Genomic DNA, 25,057 nt, shown 5'->3' with positions numbered 1-25,057 from the left:
TTACTTAAAATCTGAACTGTGTGCGCTTTAAATCTATGCCTTATGCACTAAAAATAATCCGGCACGCTGTTGCTTTGAATTCCAGAGATTTGAAGGACGGGGAAAGTGTGTGTGAGGTGATTATTTATCTTTAATCTTCAATAAAATATAAACAATATTCATTTACAATGTTTTAATCATGTTATCTGCATACATTTTACAACCAAAATATTTTCACTGCAAAGACTAAAACCTGATAATTTATCATTCCTTCATAACTTCCCTATCAAACCAATTACAGACCAGGTTTGAATCTCAGATTTAACTTCTGCTTTTGTATCAGACGGTATATAAAAAAAGTTTGATTGCAAGTAAATCTGCTGTAGTTTTATTTGAGCTCATTATAATAATAATAAAAGTAAGAGAGGATAAGAGAAGCCAAAGCAAAGAAGACTTTCTTCTTTCAGTCCCGAGTGTTTACCCGCTTTTTATTCTTACTTCACTTCTGGAAAATGACACTTTTATGGCCAAAAATGATGAATGTGAGGGCTGACAATGTGTTTGATGTATGCTGAGGTTGTAGGTGATTGAAATATTTCATCTTATGCAAAGTCATAAAACCACTTCCGGGGGGAATTTATTCCCTGGTCACTCTCTTCACAACAAGATGTTGTATTCTGTCTGCGTGCACTTATTTCAAATAATAATAAACAATTTCTGCATTGCAACAGTAATTAACGGTAATTTTAAAGCCAACAATCGTGGTTGTTAGGATGCCGATTTATAAAAAAAAAAGCTGCTATTTCAACTTCTTGACCTCACATTGAATGTCAAAACCGGTGTCATTATTGCTGTGTATTTGAATTTGACGATGTGAGGTGTTTCATTTCAAAACGAGATAAAAATCATACGTAAAAGAAAAACCCCACAACTATAAAATGATTGGCTGCACTGAATTAAAATGAACTGTGGTTTGTTTTTTAAGAGTAGAAGGTAGAAAATGTCAACCCTTATTTCAGACTGTACACTTTCTGCAGTGCAATGAAGTATGAATAAAGTTTCTGATTATTATATTGGAATAAAACTTCTCCTTTATAAGTAGTGTGGAGTCAAAGACACAGGGGCTAAGAGGCAGACACAACAACGTGCAGGGGAAACCGTTTGAAGCCGTCTCTCCTGCAACCCCAACAGTGATTTAAAGGGTCAGAACTGACAAAGACAGGGCGACACGCTGAGTTAACCCCTGACACCTCGCCTCCCTACCTCTCCACCCCCCTCCTCCCCCACGGACCATTAGGGCTGTTTTCTTTCAGGACACAGAAAAAAGAAAAGAAAAAGATGGCCACCGGAGGTCACATCCAAGTCCAAAATAAATTGCCCTCTTTCCTGAGGCTCAGCCATTTTAATAGTGCAGATTTATTGTGCTGTGCTTTTTGGAGGGCGATCATATGTATGTGGTCAGTAGCGCGTATGCAGCCTGTGACCCAGCCTCCCTCTCACGTTACACCCTATTTATAACATCCCCTCCGCCCGGCTCCCCTCGTTCTGCAGTTTCCTAGTGGGAAGCACCTCCTGCTCCCAGCTTTCGAGCTCCAGTCCCCTCCGCTCCTCCTGACATCCGAGAGGCTCTGCTGCAGCTTATCCTGGGCTAACTGTTTATCCTGTACAGCCTGGCAACTGGCCGCACGCTCCGGATTACCACAGGACACCATATTCAAAACACACTTTGCTTTTCTGCTCTGACTAATCGAGAGTAGACTGAATTTTTTTTTTTTAACTGGAGGGGAAAAAAAGTTCTGGGATAGTCAGAGGATCTTGGATATGTGCTTGTGATCTTTTTTTGGGGGGGTTGTTTTAGTAACTTTACCTTCTTTTACTTGCCCTTTTCACCTTTCCTGGAGGGCCCCGTGTGTGTGTTTGTGTGTGTTTGTGTTTGCACGCCATGGATCACACGCTGTTCGGGTGCCTGCGGAGCCCCCACGCCCCGGCTCAGGCCCTGCATCCCGCCTTCACCCAGTCTCCCCTGACTCTGCACGGACGCTCGGACCACGTCTCCTACCCGGACTTGGCCTCTTCCTCCTCCTCCTCCTCCACCTCCTCGCCCTCTCCCTGCATCATCTCCAGCTACCCCGTGGACGACGGCCTGTTTCCCGGGCAGCACCACCACCACCACCACCACCACCACCCTCACCGAGGCCACCTGCCCTCGCAGCAGCATCACCACCCGCCTCAGCACCACGCCTCATGGCACGTCCCACAGATGCCGTCACCTGGCGGGAACACGCGCCACAACCTTTGCCACCCGCACTCCCACTCCACCCATGACAGCGGGCCCTCACCCGCTGACATGGGCCACCCCGGGGGGCCCAGTATGTGCGCCAGCACCCCAAGTCTGGGCATCGGCAGCACCCCTACGGGGGCCTCCTGTGTGCCTGCAGACTTTGGCAGACAGACTCTGTCACCTGCTGAGGCCGAGAAGAGAAACAGCAAGAGGAAAAGTGACAGTTCAGGTAAGAGGAGATGAGGTTTTCTCCCTCAGATATTTTTCCTTTACTCTGTGTGAATAAATAAGCTGCTTGTGACACATTGCAAAAACTCAAGACCTTATGAAAAATTCTTTGAAGGCATTTCCAACATCTCATTATTCAGTCTTATTGTTAGATAAACACCATCGCATAAATATCAGCATTTTAACAAATTCCGAACAGAGCTCCAGAATAACACACTCAATCCTTCAACAGCACATTACTGTTCAGATTTGTGCAGCCCCGATAGGAAAACAAAAAAGCGGCGTGAGAAGCAGTTTGTAGGTGTCGGCTGACGATGCAGCAGGCGGACTGAAGCGTGGAGCACAAGGCCACATCATAACCGCAGGCACATCTGATTACTGCCATGTTTTGTTTTTAAAAAATCACATCTGGTTTGTTGAGACACTCCTCAGATGGCAGAAAGTGAGACAAGGAATTAATGTCACCGATTGTAAAAGACTACACTGGCGCCTCGCGGCCACACTAAATCTCCCGACACACAGAGGCCTTTTTCTTCTCTTAATGTTGATGTTGAAATAAATGGCAGGTTTTACTGAAATGAAATGAAATGATGCAGATTTCCAGTGTGTGTGTGTGTGTAGAATGTGATATTGCATTTTTTTTCTTAAAATAAATGCATTTTAACAAAGCATTTTAAATCATTCTAATACCACAAGTTTATACTTATTATAAGTCAGATTTATGAAATGGAATTATATTCATTTATATATATTTATATATGGTGAACAGACGTACTGTATGTTCTGTACAGTAAAGTGAACCAGCGCTGAGAGCTCCAAGCAGTTTTTGGGGGAAATTGATGACTTTGTAAAACGTGTGACTTGATTTCTGATTTGATCTCTTAATAGTCATCGACCTGTGTGTGAAGTTTTTTAAGATAAACCGCAAAATATGAATCTTCATCTGAGGCTTTACGTTGTCATTGAATTATATAACCTGTATATTAATAATAATAATAATATGCACAAATTCTAACCAGCAGAGGACAAAAAAAAACAACACATTTATGTACAAATCCCTCTTTTTAAGGACTGTAATCAAATAGGTGACATCTCCCCGATGACATGCAGGACATTTCCAACCTGCAGTCACGGCGATAATCAATCACGCCGTGACAAACTGCCGGGGTCGGGTCGCCGGAGTTCTCGCAGGGGAACGTGATATTAGCGAGAGTTCTTAGTTTTCCAGGGGAAAGTGTGCTCGCCCGTTCTCTCTGTCCATTTGAGGATTGCGGGCCCTCAGCGCCGACCCTGCACCCTTTTTATAGGCCTCTTTGTGTGCACGGCAGCGTATCACCTGCACTTGACCACCAACTGAAACTCCTGCATGTGATTATGATGCTGGTGGTCTTAGAGAGCGTGCATTTCCTCTGACAGGCCGGCCGGCTGCTGCAGATCACACCCAGTGAGCTAAATATGGAAATAAATAGACATTGGGACTGCACTGGAAATATGTAATTATGATAATTCAGGATATAACACCAAATACTAGAAACAACTCAAATTACTCATTGAATTAGCAGGGACTCCATATGTGATAGTTAAATTAAAGATTCACGCAGAACAGATTTTTTAACACACAGAGTCATTTGAGAGCCCAGACGGCTTTATTTTCAGTTTTATAGTTCTGTCTGTGCTAAATGTCTAATATAACTACATTATCCACATGCAAAATGTTGCAATAGTATATTTAATCCACAAATCCAGCCCACCTTCCTCTCCTTTGTCAAATTATTTGGAAACCGAGCCGCTGCCTCCAAATCCCACTTCCCCCTAACAATAGTTCTACTGCATACTCATTACACGAGCCGTGCATTCCCTCCACGCTAACAACCAATCACGCTGATTATCGAGAGCTAACTAGGTTTTCTGACTCAATCAGCTGTCTAAATATCACACCGCCGCCAAGTTGCACGAGATAGAGCCGCGGTTAGGTTTCACCATCTGGACCAGAAACTTGAGCGAAAAAACACCCCCAAATTCAGATTCAGAAATAATAACAAAAAACCAGAGAGCTAATTTCCATGTTAGGTTTAGTCTTCGAATGTGAGGCATCTCAACTCTCTGTGTCTGATTCTTGTGATTGTTTCCCCAAGGAGGGCCTTAGTATGGGCTAATGAGATGAGCCAGCTCCCTGGTATGTTTGGGTCTCTGGTTTCTGTGGAACTGGCTCATTTTTTGTGGTCAAGCTGGAGAGTTTCAGAGTGTTGGTTGGTGCTGTCAAGGGAGTGGTCGTCCTTAAAAAAAAAAAAAAAAAAAAAAAAAAAAAAAAAAAAAGTTACTGGATTTTCTGTGTGGGACAATAAAAAGGTGCTTAAAGTCTTATTTTGTTGAGGCGGTGTTGTAAAAACAATAAAATAAAAGGAGGAGTGAGGTGCTGGAGGCCTCTCGCTGGCAGAAGACGCTTTAGAAAAACATCGTGTCGGTTCACGGCTCGACTTCATTCTTGTGTGTGTTGCTGTAATATTATTTCACCAAAGGAAAAAACAACTTTCACTCAAACAAAACAAATAACACGCAAATGTCCCCCCCCCCCATGAGAGAAGAAAAACATTTTTTCTGCCAATTATTTAATTTCATAAGACATTATTTTTGAGAGGGGCCCTCCTGCACTGAGCTCAGTTCATCTGGGAACCGTAAATGACGTGTTCTGTCTGGTGGCGCGTATTTGTCTCATATTATTCCCCCTTTTTTGTGGAGAGATGAAAGTTACAGCGGGGACCTAATTGCTGTGGTGTAGTGGCTGTGTCATAAAAGCCCGCCGCTCGTTTTAACTCCAGGCCTGCTGGTCCGAAAAACCAGCTGGCTGTGTTATTCTTTTATTTCTCTTTACACAATGTCTGTGTTTACCAGGGAGAAAGAGAGGGAGAGGGAGAGGGGGAGAGAGAGCGGATAAATATGTCTGAAGGGCCGCTTCAATCAGCCACACACTGTTTGGAGCGCTCGGTTTGAAATTACAGGGAGGGAAAGGCAAGGTCATTGGGGGAGCCGGACACAAGCTGCGGGTCAACCAATCATCTGTTTCATTTCATAAAACTCATGTGGCAATTCTTGCAGTTTATATATCTGTTTGTCCTTGGCTCTAAAACGACACAAGTGCCACGCAAATATAACTTTTGCAGGGCAGTTTCAGTTTCTCCCTCATCGGCTCTTCAACTTCTCAAGGGAGTTATTTTGCTCCTGAAAATCAAAAAAAAAAGAAAAATCAACACGCTTAATTAGAAGGAAGATCCTCTTTCTGACAGAGAAAAACAAAAAGCGACAGGGGTCGTTAGGTGAAGGGGTAGTTGGTCCTCTGACGTGGCTTTCGAGGCTTCGCAAACATTTGTGAGTCTGGCTCTCGAGGCTGCAGGACTATTTACAGTCTGACTTGACGCAGGCCTCGCCGGATTAACAGCACCGCAGATGAATTAGCGTGCAATCACTGCCGCCTTGGAGTGCAGTGTGCAAGTGAAGCTCGTCCAACGGAGAAACCACAAAGGCTGTAACAATAGGAACGTTTTGAAGGGCAAATTGAGTGTGCGTGTTGCCCTGCGGAAAGTGGAAATAACAAAACAAGATGTACTTTTCCGGGGTGATGAGCTGAAGTGGAGACGACACATGCTGGGCAATTCTATCCCACATTTAGTTTATCCCATATTTTCCCTAATGAAATACAGAATATGTGGCAAATAGCCTTGGTTTTGCTGCTCATACATATTTATTTTTTATTAAAGGGTAAAATATGATTTAAATTAAATTCCATCTATGATACCAGGTAACATTTTAGGATATCTCAAAGCTTTTGTTTTGATTTGAATTTGAATTGATTGTGTTACTGGCATTCTGAAATGTGCACTGACAATGTGAATCAAAACCTGCAAAGCTGAAAAAAGGAACAAAAAACGAAAAATGTTTTGAAAATAATGGTATTTTGGCAGATTTTGCCATCAAATGAGGAACAGCCTGTGAGTTCTTACATAAAAAAGACACTAGGAAATATATTTCATGTATCATGCGAAGCTGCTTTGTTCCATATAAAAAAAAAAATCTGCAGATTCCTTTAAGACTAAGACAAATGAAACCCATGTTGGCAGTTTAAGAGCTGCCAGCCTGAGTCAGACACACATGTGGAGCCGCCCGTGAGTCCTTCCAGACACTTAAAGTGTTCATAAACAATGCCCCAACCGTAAAGTGTGATTGACAGCTCCCATTGTTTCTCTTACCTCTTTTCTTTCCCCCTGCTGACTTGCACCTGCCACATAACCTTTGCCTTTTTTTTCTTTTTTTTTTTGTATTTTTTTGTTGCATATAAATCTGAGCGGAAACAGAAACCTGTGTGGTGTTTGGTTTCAGAGTCCCAGGACGGGAATTACAAGTCCGACGTGAGCAGCAAACCCAGGAAGGAGAGGACGGCGTTCACCAAGGAGCAGATCCGAGAGCTGGAGGCCGAGTTCGCCCACCACAACTACCTAACCCGACTAAGGCGCTACGAGATCGCTGTCAACCTTGACCTCACTGAAAGACAAGTACGTTCCCACCCACCGCAGCTTGTTTCCCCCTGGGTTCAGACATTATCCCCCCACCCCCTATTAGCACATTAATACCATGTTGTGAAAACAGAGGCGGCCTCGGGACGACAAGGAGCCTTTTTTTTTAAGCTCGCTACTGTGTTTTTGTAACTTCACTTCGAGGGGGCTATTGTGCTCCAGATGTGGCCGTGAGACGGGGACTATCATATTCCAGATGTTCCCGTCCATTCTTTCAAGCGGGCCAGAGTTGAGGCGGGGAGACGGGCTGAAGGAAGTGCTGTCTAGCAAGTCACTTCCTCTCTCCCACCACCCCTGCATGCACAAATTGGTCTCCGAGCGTGGGCCGGCTGCTGTAAAAATGCAGGCGCGTGAAATAAATAACAAGAGACAAATGGTTTGTGGGGAAGGGGGTGGGTGGGGGGAAACGCCGTACAGCCGCTTCGTTCTCTGACACCCGCTGGGGAGCTGTAGGTCACACTTAGTTGACACCTCGCCAGTGATATTTTGCAGTGTGATACAGTACAGATTGAGTGTAAAAAAAAAAGAAAAAAAAAAAAAAAAAAAAAAGAAAAAAGGACTGGAGACAGAAACCTGAGTGTTTCAGCTGATGTCTCAGATGCAAATCACAACTTCAGGTGCCAAAGATATACACATGGGAGCTTTGAGACAAAATTATACTTTCCACGTTAGAGTGTTGATACCCGACCCAACACAAGCTTCGGACAAATGATCTTCGGGTTTCGTCTAGAGTTCTTTTTTAGTGGAAAATTTGGCGTAAAATAAATCAAATGATGGACCTACCATCTGTGTGAATGTGTGATTTCAGCCGTTCATAGCACATTCACTACACTTGGCGCTCTGCTGCTCCGACTCCTCAACCAGAGTCCTAATAGCTACGCAAGGTCCAGATTGTGCTAAAAATGCACTCTGACGCTCGGAGTGACTATTTACAAACTCACCCCGGTAACACAAACTCTGCGCATCATCTTAAATTAACTGCGTCAGAAGAAACAGAATGCCTGTAGAGTTTGGGTCGAGCTGGGTTACCACTCTCTCGAACTCAGGTCGGGTTTGGATAGAAATATGCGTCCCGAGTCCCCACTCTGATCCACGAGACGTACTTTCTTTCTTCATCAGAGGGTGCATGTGAAGGTGTGACCGCGAGGACTTGTCCGCATGGCCACTAAGCTAGAGATTTACTGCGCATGTGTGGAGACGTCTTCCAAGGTGACAGTATAAACTACATGGCGTCCATGGTGTCGGCAGCTGTACGTGTACGCGTCCGTTTTGGAGCTTTATAGATCATGTGTTTGTAAATGTTCACGTACGTCACGCTAAACTTATAGGTACAAAGATAACAGGAGCACGAGTTCATGCAAAAATACAAAATTCGTTGGTGACTTTGGACGTTTCTATTTAAAAAAGAAATAAAAACAGGTGCAACTAAATCCGCCAAGGCTCCATCCCATTTAGTACCAGGACCCTCCTTTTTTAATGTGCATGCTGGTTCTTACTGGGACACCTTAATGGAACAGAGCCATCATTAATTTTATTAGTTGCACCTGCTTCTCCTGCCGCCACATGTTAAAATGTCTGCCATGAGGAAGGTCTGCAGGCCTTGAATGCCTCAAAAAGAAATATGTCGGTAGTATCGCAGAAACAGAAAACTGTTTGCTGTAGTAACGGCGTCAGGGTTTGCGGTTCAGTTCCCACTTGGGCCACCCGTGCGAAAAATGTGTAAGCTGCACTCAGAGTAAGGGGCTTCAGATAAAAGTGTCCATCTAATGGTTTCTTCCCAGTAAATATAAATGTCTGCAAGAGTATTTTAGGGGCCTCTCAAAGTAATGTGAGTAGTAAACCTGCACAGTCGCATTTAGGTTCTTACTCAATATGAGAGCAACTGGAAACTGTGACATGAAAAGTGATACTAGTATTAGAAATTGTGAAAGTAACCTTCTGCCTTTGCTCCATATTACAAAAAGGTGTAAAAATAAAAAACAAATAAACGTTGAGGGAGTACTTTGAGATATCGCCGTGTCAGTGAAAACCCTTTTTAACCACCAAGCAATCATAATTCCACTTCAGCCTTGGACTGTTGCGAATAATCTTTTTTTGTGCCGCGAAGCAGAAAAATGTGCATCAAGTATCTTCAGCTCATGCAGCATTAATTGTATGTGACCTCAATTTTTGTCAAGGAAAAATATGAGCTAAATATTGGCAACATAAACAGTTGGCCGCGGCGCTTGCTGCATTAGCTGTTTGCAGACATTTGATGGATGTCATGATGATGGCAGAGGTGGAGCTACAGGGCCAACCGCTTAATATGTTGGGAGTTTATTACAGCTTCTGAAAGGACAAAGAAGGACTGAAGTGATCTGCAAGAGTACAATCTTTAGATAATATATGGGGGACAAAAGCTGGCTAAATTTTGCCTAAACTTTTTGTGTTTTAACCGCAAAACATTATCTAACTATTGTGTTAATGGCATTTAAATGTGAAGAAGGTTATTTTGAAACGGTAACATAAAATCATTTAAATACTGTTAAATTGTAATCCTGCAAATTTCCCCGCTGCGGGACTAATAATTGATTATCTTATCTTATCTTATAACAGCTCCTCCTAGCAAAAATATCTTCTTCCCGACCAGAGGATAAAATGAACATTGACTCTTTGAGCATGATGTGTTGGGATTTAACTGTTAGTGTAACGTCAAGCAGTGCAGGTGAGTGAGTCTGAATAGTGTGTGTGTGTGTGTGTGTGTGTGTGTGTGTGTGTGTGTGTGTGTGTGTGTGTGTGTGTGTGTGTGTGTATGTGCACGTAACCCAGGAGGATCACATGTTAGGTTTCGACATCAGAGCCTGTAAAGAATCCGAGGTGATACTCGGCGCGGCGTACGCCCTGACGTTAAAGACAAACGTTTGTGCTGTCAGCTAGCTAACTTCCTGACCATGTGACCGCTCCGTTCCCCACGGAATGACCAAAATAAACCCACGAGCGAGGCCCAGCCCCTCCTCCCCGCCACCTTCTCCCCTCCCTCCCTTCAGGCGCAGCATGTGTCGACACTCAGGGGCCCTCTGCTGCTGCTACTTGACGTGTAAACCGTTTTAGGCAACAGCTTAATCATCAATCTGAGAGACGTAAATATGGCCGAGGCTGTTGAGTCAGGGGAAAAACAGGTAGACGCCAACTGGCAGATGGAGCGGTGCGACCACACATAATAGCCGCGGTAGAAATAGCTGCCAAGTTGCAGTCAACTGCTCAGACTTCCTAATTGCATCTTGATTGTTTTCTTTTTGTGTGTCTGTTCGTTCTCCGTCGCAGGTGAAGGTGTGGTTCCAGAACAGGAGGATGAAGTGGAAGAGGGTGAAGGGCGGCCAGCAGGGGGCGGCGGCTCGAGAGAAAGAACTGGTGAATGTGAAAAAGGGGACGCTGCTGCCGTCAGAGTTCTCCGGCATCGCGGCGCTCCACCACTCCACGGACTCCTTAGCCAACGAGGACAGTCACGACAGCGACCAGAGCTCCGAGCACGCTCACTTATGATGCACAACCCCCCCCTCCCCCAAACCCAACCCCACCCCTCCCCCTCAGAGGACAGGCCCTGCCCGTCCTTAGAAGGACTGCTGTTTGCTGATTCGCCCATCGTCATACAACGATGCTAAATAAGTGTAGAAATATACAGAGGACTGACGTGCGGTAGGATAAAGCAGCCAGCATGCAGGCAAAATGTAAATTAACAAGAACTGAGCACATAAAGGAGGATGTTGACATATTTTAAAGCGCCATTGGTTAAAAACACCCTTGATGAAAGCCAAAACGAGATATTATTAACTTTAAATGTGATGTTTTTGGTTCACACAAACTGAATGCTGCATAACATTTTGGAAATGATTTAGTCAAACAGTTGTAAACATTCCACGTTGTGTGCTTTGAAGAGAGGCAGGCCCTGATTTGCACTGTTGAACACAGTCTGCACCTCAGTCAGTTTCCACTGTACAAAATGTAAATTACGATGTAATCGACTTATTGATCAAATCAAGTGCCAGGAAATCAAATTTGCCTCGCTAATATAAATGATCTGTAAATAATTCTCTGTATTGTCTTTACCTTAACGATAATTTTATACCCACTCTATTTCAGCTCACGCAGTAATAAACACTGACGGTTCTTTAGTCAACACTTTTCTGCCTGGAGATGACATTTGTGTGAACAAAATCTGAAACCTGAAATAAGCATTTTATTAAATCCTTTCAGGGACAGTTGCAGATCGAATAAAATTTAACCAGTGGTAAATGGAATTCAACATGATTCAGTCACTTCTTTTTTCTCCCATCTGTGCAGCCATCGGTCCATATGTGTGTTGCATGAACTGAGGCTGAAATGAATTAAACATTGCAGAGAGAGTGTAGAAAGCCGGCGGTGGGTGGGTGGGGGGTGGTGCATGCTAAACTCACCTTAGCCTCGGGGCATGGGTCGGGCCTCCTGCCAAGACTCGGGGAGAGTGAGCGAACCCGCAAAGGATCGGATTCTGTTACAAAATGCAGTTGAAAATAATTTCGTGACTCAATCTCATCTTTCACCACATTGTGATTGTGCATTCTAATTTCTTTAAGGAGGCACCTCACGCGGCATGCGAGGTTTTCTAATTTTCTTTTTCTTCCCTTCCCCCAAAGAAAGCCTGAGGAAGAAAGTGATCCATTCATTTTCTTTTAGTTTTTTACATTGCCACTGAAATTCAGTGTCAAGTACTCACAAATATGCAGACTATAAACTTATACAAATAGAAGTCACAGCACACTCAACCTCCAAATGCGGTCTTCCCTTTTCACCTGCATTGACCGACTGCTTGTTTAATGAGAAAAGCAACAACATAAAAGTAAGACAATGTGCTTTAATTTCATGTGTGAAGAAAGAGACAGCTGTCTGGCTTTAATTGTTGACCAACAGGCCGGTGTGGTAAAACGAGAAAAACCCTGTGTTTCTCGTTTTACGATCTCAGTGATCATCAAAGTCATTAATGTTGGCGTTTTCTCTTGATAGTGATATGACAGTTAACAGTTAACAAGATGAAATGTCCCAAAAATCGGGTGATTTTTTTCTGTGGAAGCATAGAATTAATGTTAAATGATGATTGGACATTATTAAGTATAAATCTACAATAACAGATAAAACCATTTTCTGACCCTGACCTTTAAAACAGTCTTTGAATCCTAGCGTCACCGAAGCAAAGAGCAGATATTCGGCTGAATAACAAGGTTTTATACCTTAACTGTATCTGACCCCTCTGGCTTTATTGTCAGTTTCACCCGAATCCGTTGTCCCTTTGACCTGTCTTTTCAAAGAACAAAAAATATAAAGTTGTGTGTGAGTGTGAGTGAGTGCACAATATTTGGTAGATGTCCCACGAAAGCAGATAGTATGTAATCCATGTAATCATTAACCAGTGAGTATAAAACCGCATATACAAACGCTGGACGGGTGGGAGGGGTCAAACAAACGCCGGCCTTTCACTCTGGAGATTGTTGAGAGCTGTTTGTTCCCCGTGTGAAAGTACTTCTGTATTTAAGTAACGACACTATGATAGTTATGTAAATCCAAACCATGATCCTTTCCCAAACCTAACTAAGTAGTTTTGTTGCCTAAACCTAATTTAGTAGTTCACGATCTCTTGCTTAACCTAAGTATTTCACAATCTTTTCCTAAACCCAAATAAGTTATTTCACAATCTTTATCTAAACCTCACTAAGTTATTTGCTTGTTGCGTGTTCGGTAGTCAGACTCTATATTACAACAGCGAACTCAAGATCCCAACCGTTTGAGAGCTGCGGGGGTTTTCAGTTTAACAAATCACCGCGTTAACTGGCGACTCGTGTTTGTGGTTGCTCGTAGTTACTTTTACGTAAATGATTGGCGTAGATAATAAGCACAGATGAGCTTAAAATTGAATTAAGGATTTTATGGGGACACCTACATGTGACGTTTGTGTTTCCAACAATTGCAGTCACCAGTTTACACGGACACCTGTTAAACCATAACACCGGCCATGTACAACTGCAAGCTGTGGAAGGTGCTGACGGCCACTGGACTGATCAGAAACACTTGTGTTTGTGTCGGTTTGACCTTCTGTACATGACCTCAGATAACGTGGCTGGATGCATCAAGTGACTTGTGTGCTCATGATTTTAATTCAACAATGTCATAGCTGTGAGTCATAGCTATGGTTAATTATCATTTCGCGGCACTTATTCAACACTATCGAAGCCATCATTCATGTAGGATATGGAAAAAATATATATTTTCTGGTCAGTTTGTGACTGCTGTTGTTTCTCGCAGGATGTATGGACATAACAAACATTGCCTTGCGATGGACTTACAAAGAGCCACCATGGAAGCTATAAGGAGGTGTATTGTTTAATCATAGTATTTCTGTAAAAAAAAGCTCTTTTTTCACACATTGTGAGTTGTGAGTGTAAGAATAACAACAAACCAATTAGTTTCATCCATCCATCCATCTTCCGTTACCGCTTATCCAGTTAAGGGTCGCGGGGGTGCTGGAGCCGATCCCAGCTGTCAATGGGCGAAGGCAGGGTTAATTTATGTAACACCCATCCCATGTAGCTATATAGTATTACGTTAATCTACCAGGTGTAGTAGTACTATGGGCGGGGTCCTGGGTACAGTTTGAAACCTAATGGCGCTATTACCTGTTCTTATTAATTATTTAAGTACGTCTTATTCTGAAAACTGAAATGACTGGCGGTGCCTCCAATAGAATTAAGGAAGTCAAATAAAAGGTCTTTGCCTTCTATTAAGTCCTTTTATCTTGTTTTAAACAGTTATTACCAAAACATGAATTAGCTTATTTGTGATGAACTTTGATAAACCAAATATACTTTAAATGCCTTAACACACAATGTTTGGTATTTATTAGCGCAAGTACAACAAACAATATTATTGCAGATGACTCATAAAATGAATGTAACTAGACATATTAATAAACACAAAATGGCTATGAGTTCCTCTCAGTAAATCCTTCTTTTGGAATCTTCATGGGTTACCATACAGGCAGACAGAACATCTTTAACAATTAGTTTCATTTTACTAAAAAAAAAAAAAAAAAAAAAAAAAAAAAAAAAAAAAAAAAAAGCATCATTGTTTGAAATAACTACACACTAATAAAATAAATGATCTTTATTGGTATTTTTGTTTCCTATCGTATGGAATAAAAAAAAAAAAAAAAAAAAGAGGTTGGGTATCATCCAAATTAGTAAGATTGCATAACTGGCCATAAACTCTGCAAACTCTCGCGAGATAAAGTCACACAGAACAGGAGTTGGAGCACCAGCCTGACTAAAGATAACCTCACCTCCTCTGATATAACCGGGACCTTTGCGTAAACGGACACAAAGTAACCGAATCCTGCAGCTCCAGACTGTCAGAGAGAAAGGTTTCCTCACTGACCTACTTCAGTTGCATTGGAGAGACAAACAAGCGGACAGAGGAGCTCCTGAAGGGACACGCCCCCTGCAGAGAGAGCTGAACACCTGCACAGGTACAGGTGACACAGGTACAGGTGACACAGGTACAGGTGACACAGGTACAGGTGACACAGGTACAGGTGACACAGGTACAGGTGACACCAGCACCTGGATGGCTGAAGCGGTGCAGAGCGACTCGGTGTCGGCGGGGATCCGGTCCATGTTCTTCCTGCTCACACCGAACGAAACGTCCTACCAGAGAATGGAAGATGTTCCTCAGTATGTGCAGCAGGTGGGTGGGTTTGATGTTTGAGTGAGGAACCTCAGCTGACCTGTACTGTCACTTCAGGGTAGAAGAAGTTCTCAAAAGACTTAAAAGAACCCAAAAACCACATGAAATACATTTTTCTACATTGTAGATTAATATTGAAGACATCCAAACTATGAAGGAACACATGTGGAATGATGTGGTAAACAAACAAATGCTCAACAAACCAGAATATGTTTTATATTTTACATTCTTCAAAGTAGTTGAATGAGAAGGTGTGTCCAAACTTTTGACTGGTTCTGTAGTTCAATCATTTGTTTGGCTGCTTTCCACTAATTTATTAACAAATTGAATAAAATGAAGAAATCAATGGCAAAAAAATGATTGGCTAAATAAATTAAATTCTATATAAATAATAAAAAACAAGGCATTAAGACATATATGTGTAAACTACAACCATAAAGCGACAAAAGAAAAGAAAGTGAAAACAAAAAAAGATTTAACCTACTAGTCAAAAGTTTGGACACACCTTCTCATTCTAAGGTTTTTCTTTATTTTTATTTTTTTCTACATTGTAGATTAATATTGAAGACATCCAAACTATGAAGGAACACATATGGAATTATGTGGTAAACAAACAAATGCTCAACAAACCAGAATATGTTTTATATTTTACATTCTTCAAAGTAGTTGAATGAGAAGGTGTGTCCAAACTTTTGACTGGTACTGTATATATATATATATATACACATACACACAAGTGCTGCATTAATAAGTTCACATAAAAAAGTAAGTATGCAAGTATGAATTCGAGCTGCAAAGATCAGCTGATTAATAGATTTTCAAGCAAAACTAAAAAACATTCAGTGGTTAAAGCTGCTCAAATGTAAACGTGTTGCTTTTGTTTGTCACGTTTGCACTAGAGAAGTATAAGGTACATTTACAGAAGTAGCTACTGTACTTGAGTACAAACTTTATTGAGTACTTATATTTTATAAGTTATACTTTTCAGAGGTAAATGTTGTACTTTTTACTTAACTACGTTTGTCTGACAGTTTAAATTACTTTTCAGATTGCAATTTTTCACGCCCTTCCTGTTCAGTGAAAACCACGTATCTCCAAATGTATGACCCCAATCTGAAGGATCAAGTGTTCCTTTATAAGTGTTTAGAAAAATCTACTTCTTCATTAACTAGACAAAGTATTATTTTAGAGATACGTGGTTCTTACAGGACGGCGACGCTAGAAAACATATTCTAATCTTATAAAATATGATGCATTACTACAGATTAAACTAGCCAACAGGATATAAATGAGTTACGACGCAACATACACATTAATGCAGCAGTAATATTAATATATAACATAATATATAATAGTAAAACATAGACGGGGGACATTTTACTGCAATGAATACTTTTACTTTTCATAAAGTGTATTTAGCTTATAACACTTTTACTTAAGTGAGGGTTTAAATGGAGGAGTTATACTGTAGTGGAGTATTTTTACAGTGTGGTATTAGTACTTTTATTCCAGTAATTGATCTGGATACTTTGTCCAACACTGAATATATGACATCAACTGAATATCTGTGGGTTTTTCCATCGTCTAATGGAAACCACAAAATGATGGAAATCCCCCTCATTTCGAGATACAAGTTTTTTGATTGACAGAGGAAAACCGACAGCGCTTGGACTCATTTTTGTTATTTTTCCGGCATAGATTTAATTAATAATACTTGTGGGTTTTTTTTTCTTGTTGCACTTTCCCCTTTTTTGCTGTAATATTTTCAAATTTCCCCACTGTGGGACTCATAAAGATGATCTTATCTTAAGTACAGATTATTAACAATATTGATTCACTGCTGATAGGCTGAATAGGCTTTACCAGGTAGTTATTTCAAATATTAATTATTTATTTATTATCAGTTTACAGTATCTCAGTTGCCATTTATCGTGGCGGACGTCTGCTGCAGGTTTACCAGCACGTGTTTGCGATGAGGTTTTATGAGGCACATCAGGGGAGGCGAACAATTACCCCCACAGCAGGAGTCCTAATAACCCACTACCAAACGTGATTAAACAAATTTGTTATTGCTGCAGGGCTCGATGGTGATAAAAGTTTGCATGGGTGTGTGTGTGTGTGTGTGCGTGTGTGTGTGTGACTCAGCGCCGTTTACAGTTTGTTTTGTGTCATTAATTATTCTGCTCTCTGATCCCAACAGGCCAAATTTATTAGAAACAAAACAAAACACAATCTTCTAATTTTAGAGTGGTTTGGAGTTATGGCTCCGTGGGTTGTTGCCAGGTCTCAGTGATTTCCAATGCAAACACAATATTGTTGTCAGACATCAGTGATGAAAGTGTATTGTCCGCCTACATGTTGTCAGCCGACATCTGTCATCCGTGACCTTGTAAAAAAGAAAAAAAAAAAGGCTGTTTGGGGAAAACGCACACATCTGGTCCGCAAATGTCTCGTTCCATGCGAGGCCTGAACGCAGAAGAAATAAAATACAATTATTAGATGCCACAACAAACGGTCCACACAGGACGCAAGTATGCTGCAGTATAAAAAAGGCTTTCTTTAGTCTGATTTCGGTTTATTTGTAAAAGGATTAAAAAAACACACAAGAGACGTCTTCAGTGCACGCGAGATGAAAACGCAACTATTGAGAGGAAACTAGAGAGCTGCAGGGATTACGTCATTTTGAAGGCCAATCAGGAAGTTAGTGTCTCACTGGCTCCCTCGACAAAAAACGAAAAGGATTATCACAGAAAATTAAATTTTACATTTGGTTCAGCAAGATCATTTTCAGAATTAAATATAACTTTTGATTTTATTTTGGAAGCATTAATGCAATAACCAGAAGTTAAAAAGCTAATGTTAGGCTGTAAAGGAACTATACCACGGTCACATGACTTTAAATCACCACCACTAAGCTAAAGGACGACTAGTGTTCTTGTGATGATCATACTAATCTGATTTAGACACTTGTTAGTAAAGACCTTTTTTAAGACAACGAAAAGCTTAAACATACATGGGAGGTGTATCACTGATGTATTTTATGTTGTAGATCAAAACTTTAATATCTCTTAAGCTTTCTTTTTTTTACTTTATTATAGGCATCTAACCAAAAAAACATTCAAAAAACACATTCACTTTGAGATAAGGGAAATAAATTGCAAATTTTACGGGTTTCGTAATGTTATGCAGCTATATCACCCAGACACAGAGGAAAGACAAAGATGGATGACAAATTACATAAAATAAGGGGAAGAGAAATGAGCAGTGGAGACAGTGCTGAAAACAAAGACGGGCCTTTTTCTCCTCGCCTTCTTTTCATGCATAGCAGGAGATTGAACTCGCCCTGCTGAATCATTTTGCCCTGAGCTGTCGAGAACGCTGGGCTGCCGAGGTAAAACTATCTGCTAGACAGGAGAGAGAGAGAGAGAAAAAAAAAAGGAGGCAAGGTTTTCGCCCGGCGTCCAGAATGATAATCTGTCTCTCAGCGGGTTTGGAGGAGGTCTGGAGGAGGTCTGGAGGAGGTCTGCCTGCGCCGCGAGCCCATTTGTTGGCTGCAGCTCTGCAGTCCGCTGCCAGATGTTGGGAGCGTTGCGTGTGATCGCCGGTCCCTGGTGGTGCTCTCGCCTCTGCTTGTGCACACACACTCACATCACACACCTGCATGTTAAAGTGGAGGCATTCACATGTGGATTATGCACACACATGCATGCACACTCTCACTAAATTCACACACACACACACACACACACACACACACACACACACACACACACACACTTCCTCCCTGCCCACCTGCAGATGTGCTCCTCTGCGGTCTCGTCACGTCCCTCATTCCCCACTCTTGGCGGGGCCATGTGTCCCAGTTACGACTGGAGTCACTTGGTCAATGAGCGCTTTCAAGCTAAAGCTAACCAGCAGGTCTGACACGCCGCTGTAGTCGCACTCGTGACCTGTTTGCTAACCCCGTCCCTCACTAATTTGTTCCATGTTTGACAGACCCATTAAGAGGTTATTACATGTTTCCAGCACAGTTAGAAAAAGAGGCCTGTCACTGACTGACTAGGTACGAAATGTAATCAATCCTTTTACAACTTTTGGAAAAATATCACTTGAAAAACATCTAATGCACGTTGGCCAGCCATATTTCTGCAACATGTGCTGAAAGTTGGCCGTTTAGAAAAAAACTACGATGATTATTTTTGATAAAGACAAACTTATTTATATGACTTAAGTCACCTAAAGGTGCTAAATTCAATATTCAGAGCATATATATGATTGAGAGCAGCTAACGTTGCTGACTGTTCTAACAGTGCAAACAACGGCAACAGGGATGACAGAGCTAACAATGTTAGGGTGGAAGCTAACATGTAATACAAGATAGACATTATCTTTTCATAGCAAATAGTTCTTTGCTGCTTGTTAATGCTATAAATATCGTATAGAGATCTTTTACTTTAAGTTGCTTTATTATAGAATGAATCGGAATAAAGAAAAAGATGACCCTGGTTACCACACTTTATCCAGATCGCTCTACCTCAAGACAATCCAGTTTCATCGTGTGGTTTGTTAGCACTGAAAGCAACCAATGAGATCATTTTTTTCTTCCAGAGCAGCTCTGCTCAGACAAATGTTTGTGATCTCCAATCTGCCAAAGCGTTGTGGCTTTAGACCGGTGGCTTCAGATCACTGCAGTGAAACAAACATCATGGATCACAAGACATGAAAGTGCTGGGGGCTTTTAGCTCATCTGCCAAGACAAATATTCAAGCTCCACACAACCGCTAAAAGCAACAGTGGACTTGAAACTGTCTTGTTTTCACAGTTTGTAACAGTGCTGAATCATGATTCTGTGTGTGTGTGTGTGTGTGTGTGTGTGTGTGTGTGTGTGTGTGTGTGTGTGTGTGTGTGTGCAGGCAACTCCTTTCTTTATAGGGCTGATGGTGCTGGAGATGGTGGTGGGCCTGCTGAAGACTGGGTCCCCAGTGGTCACCATCAGTGACGGACTCACCTCCGTATCTTGTGGAATGATCTCCAGAATCCCACTGTGAGTGTTTAGCTGCAGCTCATAGTCAGGTTATACTGTATGATATGATTGGATGGTAGTAGAATAAGACGTGTGCTATGACAGTTTCTGGGCAGGTTTACAGAATTAAATTGGTTTGATTTTTATGCCAAGAGACTGAGCCAGCATTTTTCATAATGACTTTTTCTGGCAAATTCAAAAAGTGGCCGGCTAGGCAACCTTTGCTGACGGCGTCACAGCGTTAAATCCAACTTGTATTTCATTCGTTTTAAGAAATATGACGTAATTAACATAACTAATGGAGCCACATATTTCTGACAGACTGTGCACATTTCAGTGCCGAGCCCAGGGATCAAAATTTAGCAGAGGTGGAAGAGGCACAAGCAAGGACAATACAAATTTGCCTTTGCATCGATTGTCTATCCCCATAGACCTCCATGATAAAATGCCCAACTTTAACAGGCTGGTACCAAAAAATGGTTTTGGTCTCTATAGCTGATTTCGACTGTATGGGGATGAATTTTTTATATAAATTACCGGTTAATTATATGAAGGGCTTAAAGTTTGGCATTATTAAGGGCGTGGCCACTTTGAGTAAGGCCTTAGATGTCACTGCCAAGACGCCAACAGGCAGAGCCACCTACTTTGAGCTTCACAACATCTCTACAGAAACCTTTGGGTGACGTCACATAGACTACATCCATATTTCTAACCAATCTCACTACTAATGCCTATATTTAACCAGTCCAAACAACAAAGGCAACAAGCAGTAGCCAATCAGAGGCAGAGTACGGCGGGAAAAATGTCTTTGTCTTGCTTGCCACCTGCTGATTAATGTGCATGGGGTTAGCATAGTTATCATAGCTGCTTTTTCTGTTTTGAATGACAAAAGTTGGACCGCATTTTTGCAACTTTATATGTTGCTGTTTTAATTGACCGTTACCTCATCCTAAATGAGGTAATGTGATGTAGGCAACAGGAAGCAGGTGCATTATTTGTTATTCAGTTATAGTACCATTATTGTGGAAAGCACACAATAACCAGTTATTTGTGAGTTGCTAGATTGATTTAGATGTGTATATATATGTATGCAGGAAATGGCCTACTTTATTTAACCCCTTGCTGAAACGGACACCTGAAGGTGTTTGGTGAAGCAAGCACACTGGGACTGTCTTGAAAACATGCATAAACAGTACAACTGTAACATGAACCACATATTGCACTAACACATGCACTAACACATGCACACTGTGGACTGTCTGTTTTCCCTCAGGCTGTTCATGAGAAGCTGTGAGCTGACTGCTTACATGTACGTGTGGGACCGGTACCGGCTGCTGGAGCTCCCGTGGGACTCTGCCTGGACCTGGTGGCTGGCCTTCATGGGCGTGGACTTCTGCTACTACTGGGTTCACCGCGTGGCTCACGGTACCAAAACACAAGACACTCACGCTGATGTACACAACTCACAAAGAAGGACTCACAGCTGATGAGTGTAGTTCATGAGAATTGTTTTCACATTCTGTCTGTAAATATAATATTTCAGTTATTGTTGTTTTTCTACTGTTTCTTATTGCTTATTTTTTTTATTTTCATTTTTTATTTTTATCTTGTCTTTCTTCTACTATGTCTCTTGTGTGCACTTTACTCTATGCTGCTGTAAGCCTGCACATTTCCCCGCTGCGGGACTAATAAAGGATTATCTTATCTTATCTCTTATTATTCTGGTGGTAGTTTGGTTGGCAAGCGCTCATTGCTGTGTGGTTTCTGCTCAGCATATTATACAGAAACAGGTATGCACCTCGTGGTTTTTTTGTGTTGTTGTGAGCACTCTGTTTTTTTATTCAAACTCATCCCAGAGTAAGAAACTATCACCTCTCTGCGCTGATTTAAAAAGTCAGATTTGACAGCCTTCAGGTTCGTTCCTTCTCTGAGCACCTCGGCTGTGGTCAGCTCAGATGTTACAGAGGATTTGAACATTGACCACTTTTCGTGGTGGAAGAGTATTAAAATGTTAGTAGAAGCCATGCCTTGAGCATCATCCTCTTCTCCACTGATCATACAAATATTTTGTTTGCATCATTACATTTCGTTGTAAACTAAGCCTTACACCCATGTACCAAAGACGGCTTCTGTACATTTTTCCCGCTTTAAATTACAACACTAATCGTGTCCCCTTCCTTTTATACTGTGTCACTCAGACAATACCAACAAAAAAACGACAAAGCTAGCTGACGATAAATGGTCGCAAAATGTTGATTTAGTTGCCATCCCTGCAGGGAGGAGCACCCTAGATAGCACACACATCATGCTGTCCTGGACGTTGTGGAGGAAGCAATTATTTTTGAGTTACATGCAGCTGGTTTTAGAGCCGTGCAGATGTGAGAGGCCGTAGTCTCCAGAGGGCTGTGGTCTTAACCCGGAGCTCTCGCAGCAACAAGCTGGATATAGTCGAGGCGCTAAATTAGCGTCGTCCTGGAGCATCACTGTTAAAGCAGAAATAAAAAAATATAAACCGGATACAGTACTTCTACAGCAGTTGCTCGACATCTTTTAAAAAACGACTCTTCCCGTTTTTTTTGCTCAACTGATGCACGTGCCAGATGCTCGGCTGCCGCACCGGAAGAGAGGTATTTATTTGTGGCCTGCACCGATGTTTATTTGTGTCAGTGGCACATCAAGCTGCCCGCCGCCTCGTCCACATGGTTTTGGCTGAAAGTCCAGAATGTGGCAAAACAGAAGCCGTGTTTTGAAAACCGTCTCGCCAAGAACTGCCCGACATGATTTTGGTGACTGAGAACATCAGTAGATTTTGTCTCTATTGCACCATTCTACTTTTAACATGCACTGGAGGCAGTTTTAGCAAAGGTTTGTCTCCTGTCACAAATTTGATGAATTAAGACTCGACTTGGCAAAATAAAATAAAAAAAGGTTTGACTTGGACTTGAACACCAATGACATGTGACTTTACTTAAAAATAAGTTCTTTAAAAAGGGTGCCAATAAATGGTTAGGGTAACAATAAAGGTATGCAGCTTATTTTTAGTCTTCTGTAATTACCCTATTTTTCTTAAAACATTGTGTAAATTGTCTCACACTTCAAGTTTTAATGGGGCTTTATTTGCGTGTATGTACCAGACAAGGACCAAGGTCACTGAACGTATCACTGTGGTAGTGGTGCATTGGCATGACAAATCAGGCTGTTTTCATACACTGTTCGCAGCTGTACCTACAAAAAATAATGCACTATAATTCGTATTTAACTTTAATTTGTATGTATTCTGGCTGACTTTATATAATGAGCGACAAATTTGGCGTAGATAAGAGGGAGTGTCTAAAAACACCCGACTTTCACCCAGGAGGCCGCTGTCCGTGTCTTGCGTAAAACAAGAAGTCATCGTTAATTTATTTGTCACATAACTCCGGTAATTAAGTAACTCCCCTTTCATAGTTATTTTAACACAAACGACAATTGTTTTTTCTAAACCTTCTTTTTCTAAAGTTTCTTTGTTGCCTAAACACCACATGGGACATGCTGGTCACTTTTGTTTCTGCACATTTGTAGGAAAACACTTGGAAAATAATATCCGTCATCATCATGGATCATATGAGCCATTGTGTGAGGATGCATTGCCCTCAGACATCCAACAGGCAGTGAGCTCCATAAGGCTCAGATCAGATGGATCGCATGTTAGCAGTCCGGGGCGGTTCTTGTTTCAGTGAGAGTGAAAGGTTTTGCGCTGATGCATTGCAGAGCATCTTGCGTATTTGTGATCTATGCTCCTCGATTTATTTTGCAGGAGCAAACGTTCTCTCTCATTGTTGTGAGTTTTGCTGGGTTTACCAACCGTAATCACCATGATATGAACAGAAAACTGGAGGCATATTAGTGCTATATTTAATTTTTCTGTTAAGTTGTTGTCATTAATTTAAACTGTACTATGAACTCTTAGGTACAGTATAGTTCCTGGTTTGTGTTAAGCCAATGTTGGCTCTCATTTGGTGGTTGCTTGGCGACATTAAGTTAAAAAAGCAATGCAGTCTGCCTCACTTTTTCAACCTGCAAAATGTGGTCTGTTTATTATATAGTTTATTGTTGTTCCAAGAAAAAAAACTTGGAGGATCCAATATTGTTAGTTAGCCCTCAGTGTTTGAGGCTGAATGATCATCTAGACAAAGCTCCACACTGCTGTTTTCATAATCTAGGAAACCAGGCTAATGTGTTGTACCTTATTTTTAGAATCACTGCTGTAATGTGTGTCTTAATGAAGTGTGTGTGTTCCTGCCGTTGCCCTCATTGTCTGAAGATGCAGAGGTAGGACGCTCACAGTATCACATATCTGCTTGGCTTATTAGGTCGGAATTATTTCATTTTTGAACTGCAGAATCATTTTTACATCTAAAAAAGTTCCACTTTCATTTCCTCTTCTACTAGCGTTGTTATTATGGAACATTGTGGCGTCACAGATAATTGTCTGGTGCCGAGTGCCCGCAGCGTTCACTCGGGATCTAAGCTTTTCCCCTTGTTACCAAAGTGAAGCGGGACTCCACCACCGCAGGACAGGCTCAGCACGGTCCTCACTCGTCACTCTGGTCAGCCGAGGTCATCTCGGTCAACTCGAGCAAGGTTCAACAAAAATCTTCCAGCTTGTGGGATGTTTCCTATAATGAAGCACTGAGGAATGAGACAGCTACAGGATGCGGGTAGAAAGTATTTTTCAGCAGTTTAATGAGTGTCAAATTGTCATGTAAAGCTGCTTTTGGAGTCTTCTTTTATTGCACTCAAGTCTTGGAACAATATCGCTGTTTCTTGCCTCAAAACAGCAGGAACACTGCGTCTATAATCCTATTGTGTCAGGGCATATGAGCTATAAATCTTAATATTGCACAAAGGGAAATATTACAAAAGAGAACTTCAAAATGAGGCAAAAGTGACATCCTCTGCTGGGAAATACGAGCCCTTATTAGCCTCAGCGTAGAATATCATTTTCAGTTTTATGGCCTTTTTTTTTGTAGTTTCCCTCCACATGAAAGGACAGCTCAAAATTAATTAAGTGGAAAGTACTTTGAAAATCCTTCAGCCTGTGCTGATGCCATCTCTACTGAGGAGACATGCCCACTTGGCTACACTCTTCCCAGATGTTGTGATGGCGGAGATAACAACAGACTGAAAGAAAAATGAGCTGCCTCTGTCTGCAGCCGTTTGGATGAAATTTCAGGATTCTGCATTGAC

At 41.7% G+C, this 25,057-nt stretch overlaps 2 protein-coding genes across 2 annotated transcripts in view; both read left to right on the top strand.

The window, feature by feature from the left end:
* The first annotated feature begins 1,907 nt into the window (after window positions 1-1,907).
* On the top strand, window positions 1,908-10,586 carry meox2a (mesenchyme homeobox 2a). The gene is made up of 3 exons (XM_054621816.1): window positions 1,908-2,489; window positions 6,863-7,035; window positions 10,360-10,586. The coding sequence occupies exons 1-3, from the start codon at window positions 1,922-1,924 to the stop codon at window positions 10,576-10,578; spliced, it is 960 nt and encodes a 319-aa protein (XP_054477791.1). The 5' UTR covers window positions 1,908-1,921; the 3' UTR covers window positions 10,579-10,586.
* Window positions 10,587-14,685: 4,099 nt separating this feature from the next.
* The window catches only part of agmo (alkylglycerol monooxygenase), a 50,244-nt gene continuing 39,872 nt past the window's right edge, over window positions 14,686-25,057 (top strand). The window contains exons 1-3 of the mRNA XM_054622177.1: window positions 14,686-14,805; window positions 19,719-19,849; window positions 21,102-21,253. Coding sequence (XP_054478152.1) covers window positions 14,686-14,805; window positions 19,719-19,849; window positions 21,102-21,253 — 403 coding nt within the window. The remainder of the gene's footprint in view (window positions 14,806-19,718; window positions 19,850-21,101; window positions 21,254-25,057) is intronic.

The sequence above is a fragment of the Anoplopoma fimbria genome, chromosome 20 (genome assembly GCF_027596085.1).
Source record: "Anoplopoma fimbria isolate UVic2021 breed Golden Eagle Sablefish chromosome 20, Afim_UVic_2022, whole genome shotgun sequence".
In the NCBI taxonomy this organism is placed as follows: domain Eukaryota; kingdom Metazoa; phylum Chordata; class Actinopteri; order Perciformes; family Anoplopomatidae; genus Anoplopoma; species Anoplopoma fimbria.
This window is presented reverse-complemented; position numbering and strand designations above follow the sequence as displayed.

Excerpts from the sequence above, each read along its gene's own strand:
- meox2a (XM_054621816.1), top strand. The coding sequence starts at position 1,922 with ATGGATCACACGCTGTTCGGGTGCCTGCGGAGCCCCCACGCCCCGGCT. Across the intron at positions 2,490-6,862 it reads GAGGAAAAGTGACAGTTCAG|AGTCCCAGGACGGGAATTAC; the intron begins GTAAGAGGAGAT and ends GTTTGGTTTCAG. Across the intron at positions 7,036-10,359 it reads TTGACCTCACTGAAAGACAA|GTGAAGGTGTGGTTCCAGAA; the intron begins GTACGTTCCCAC and ends TCTCCGTCGCAG.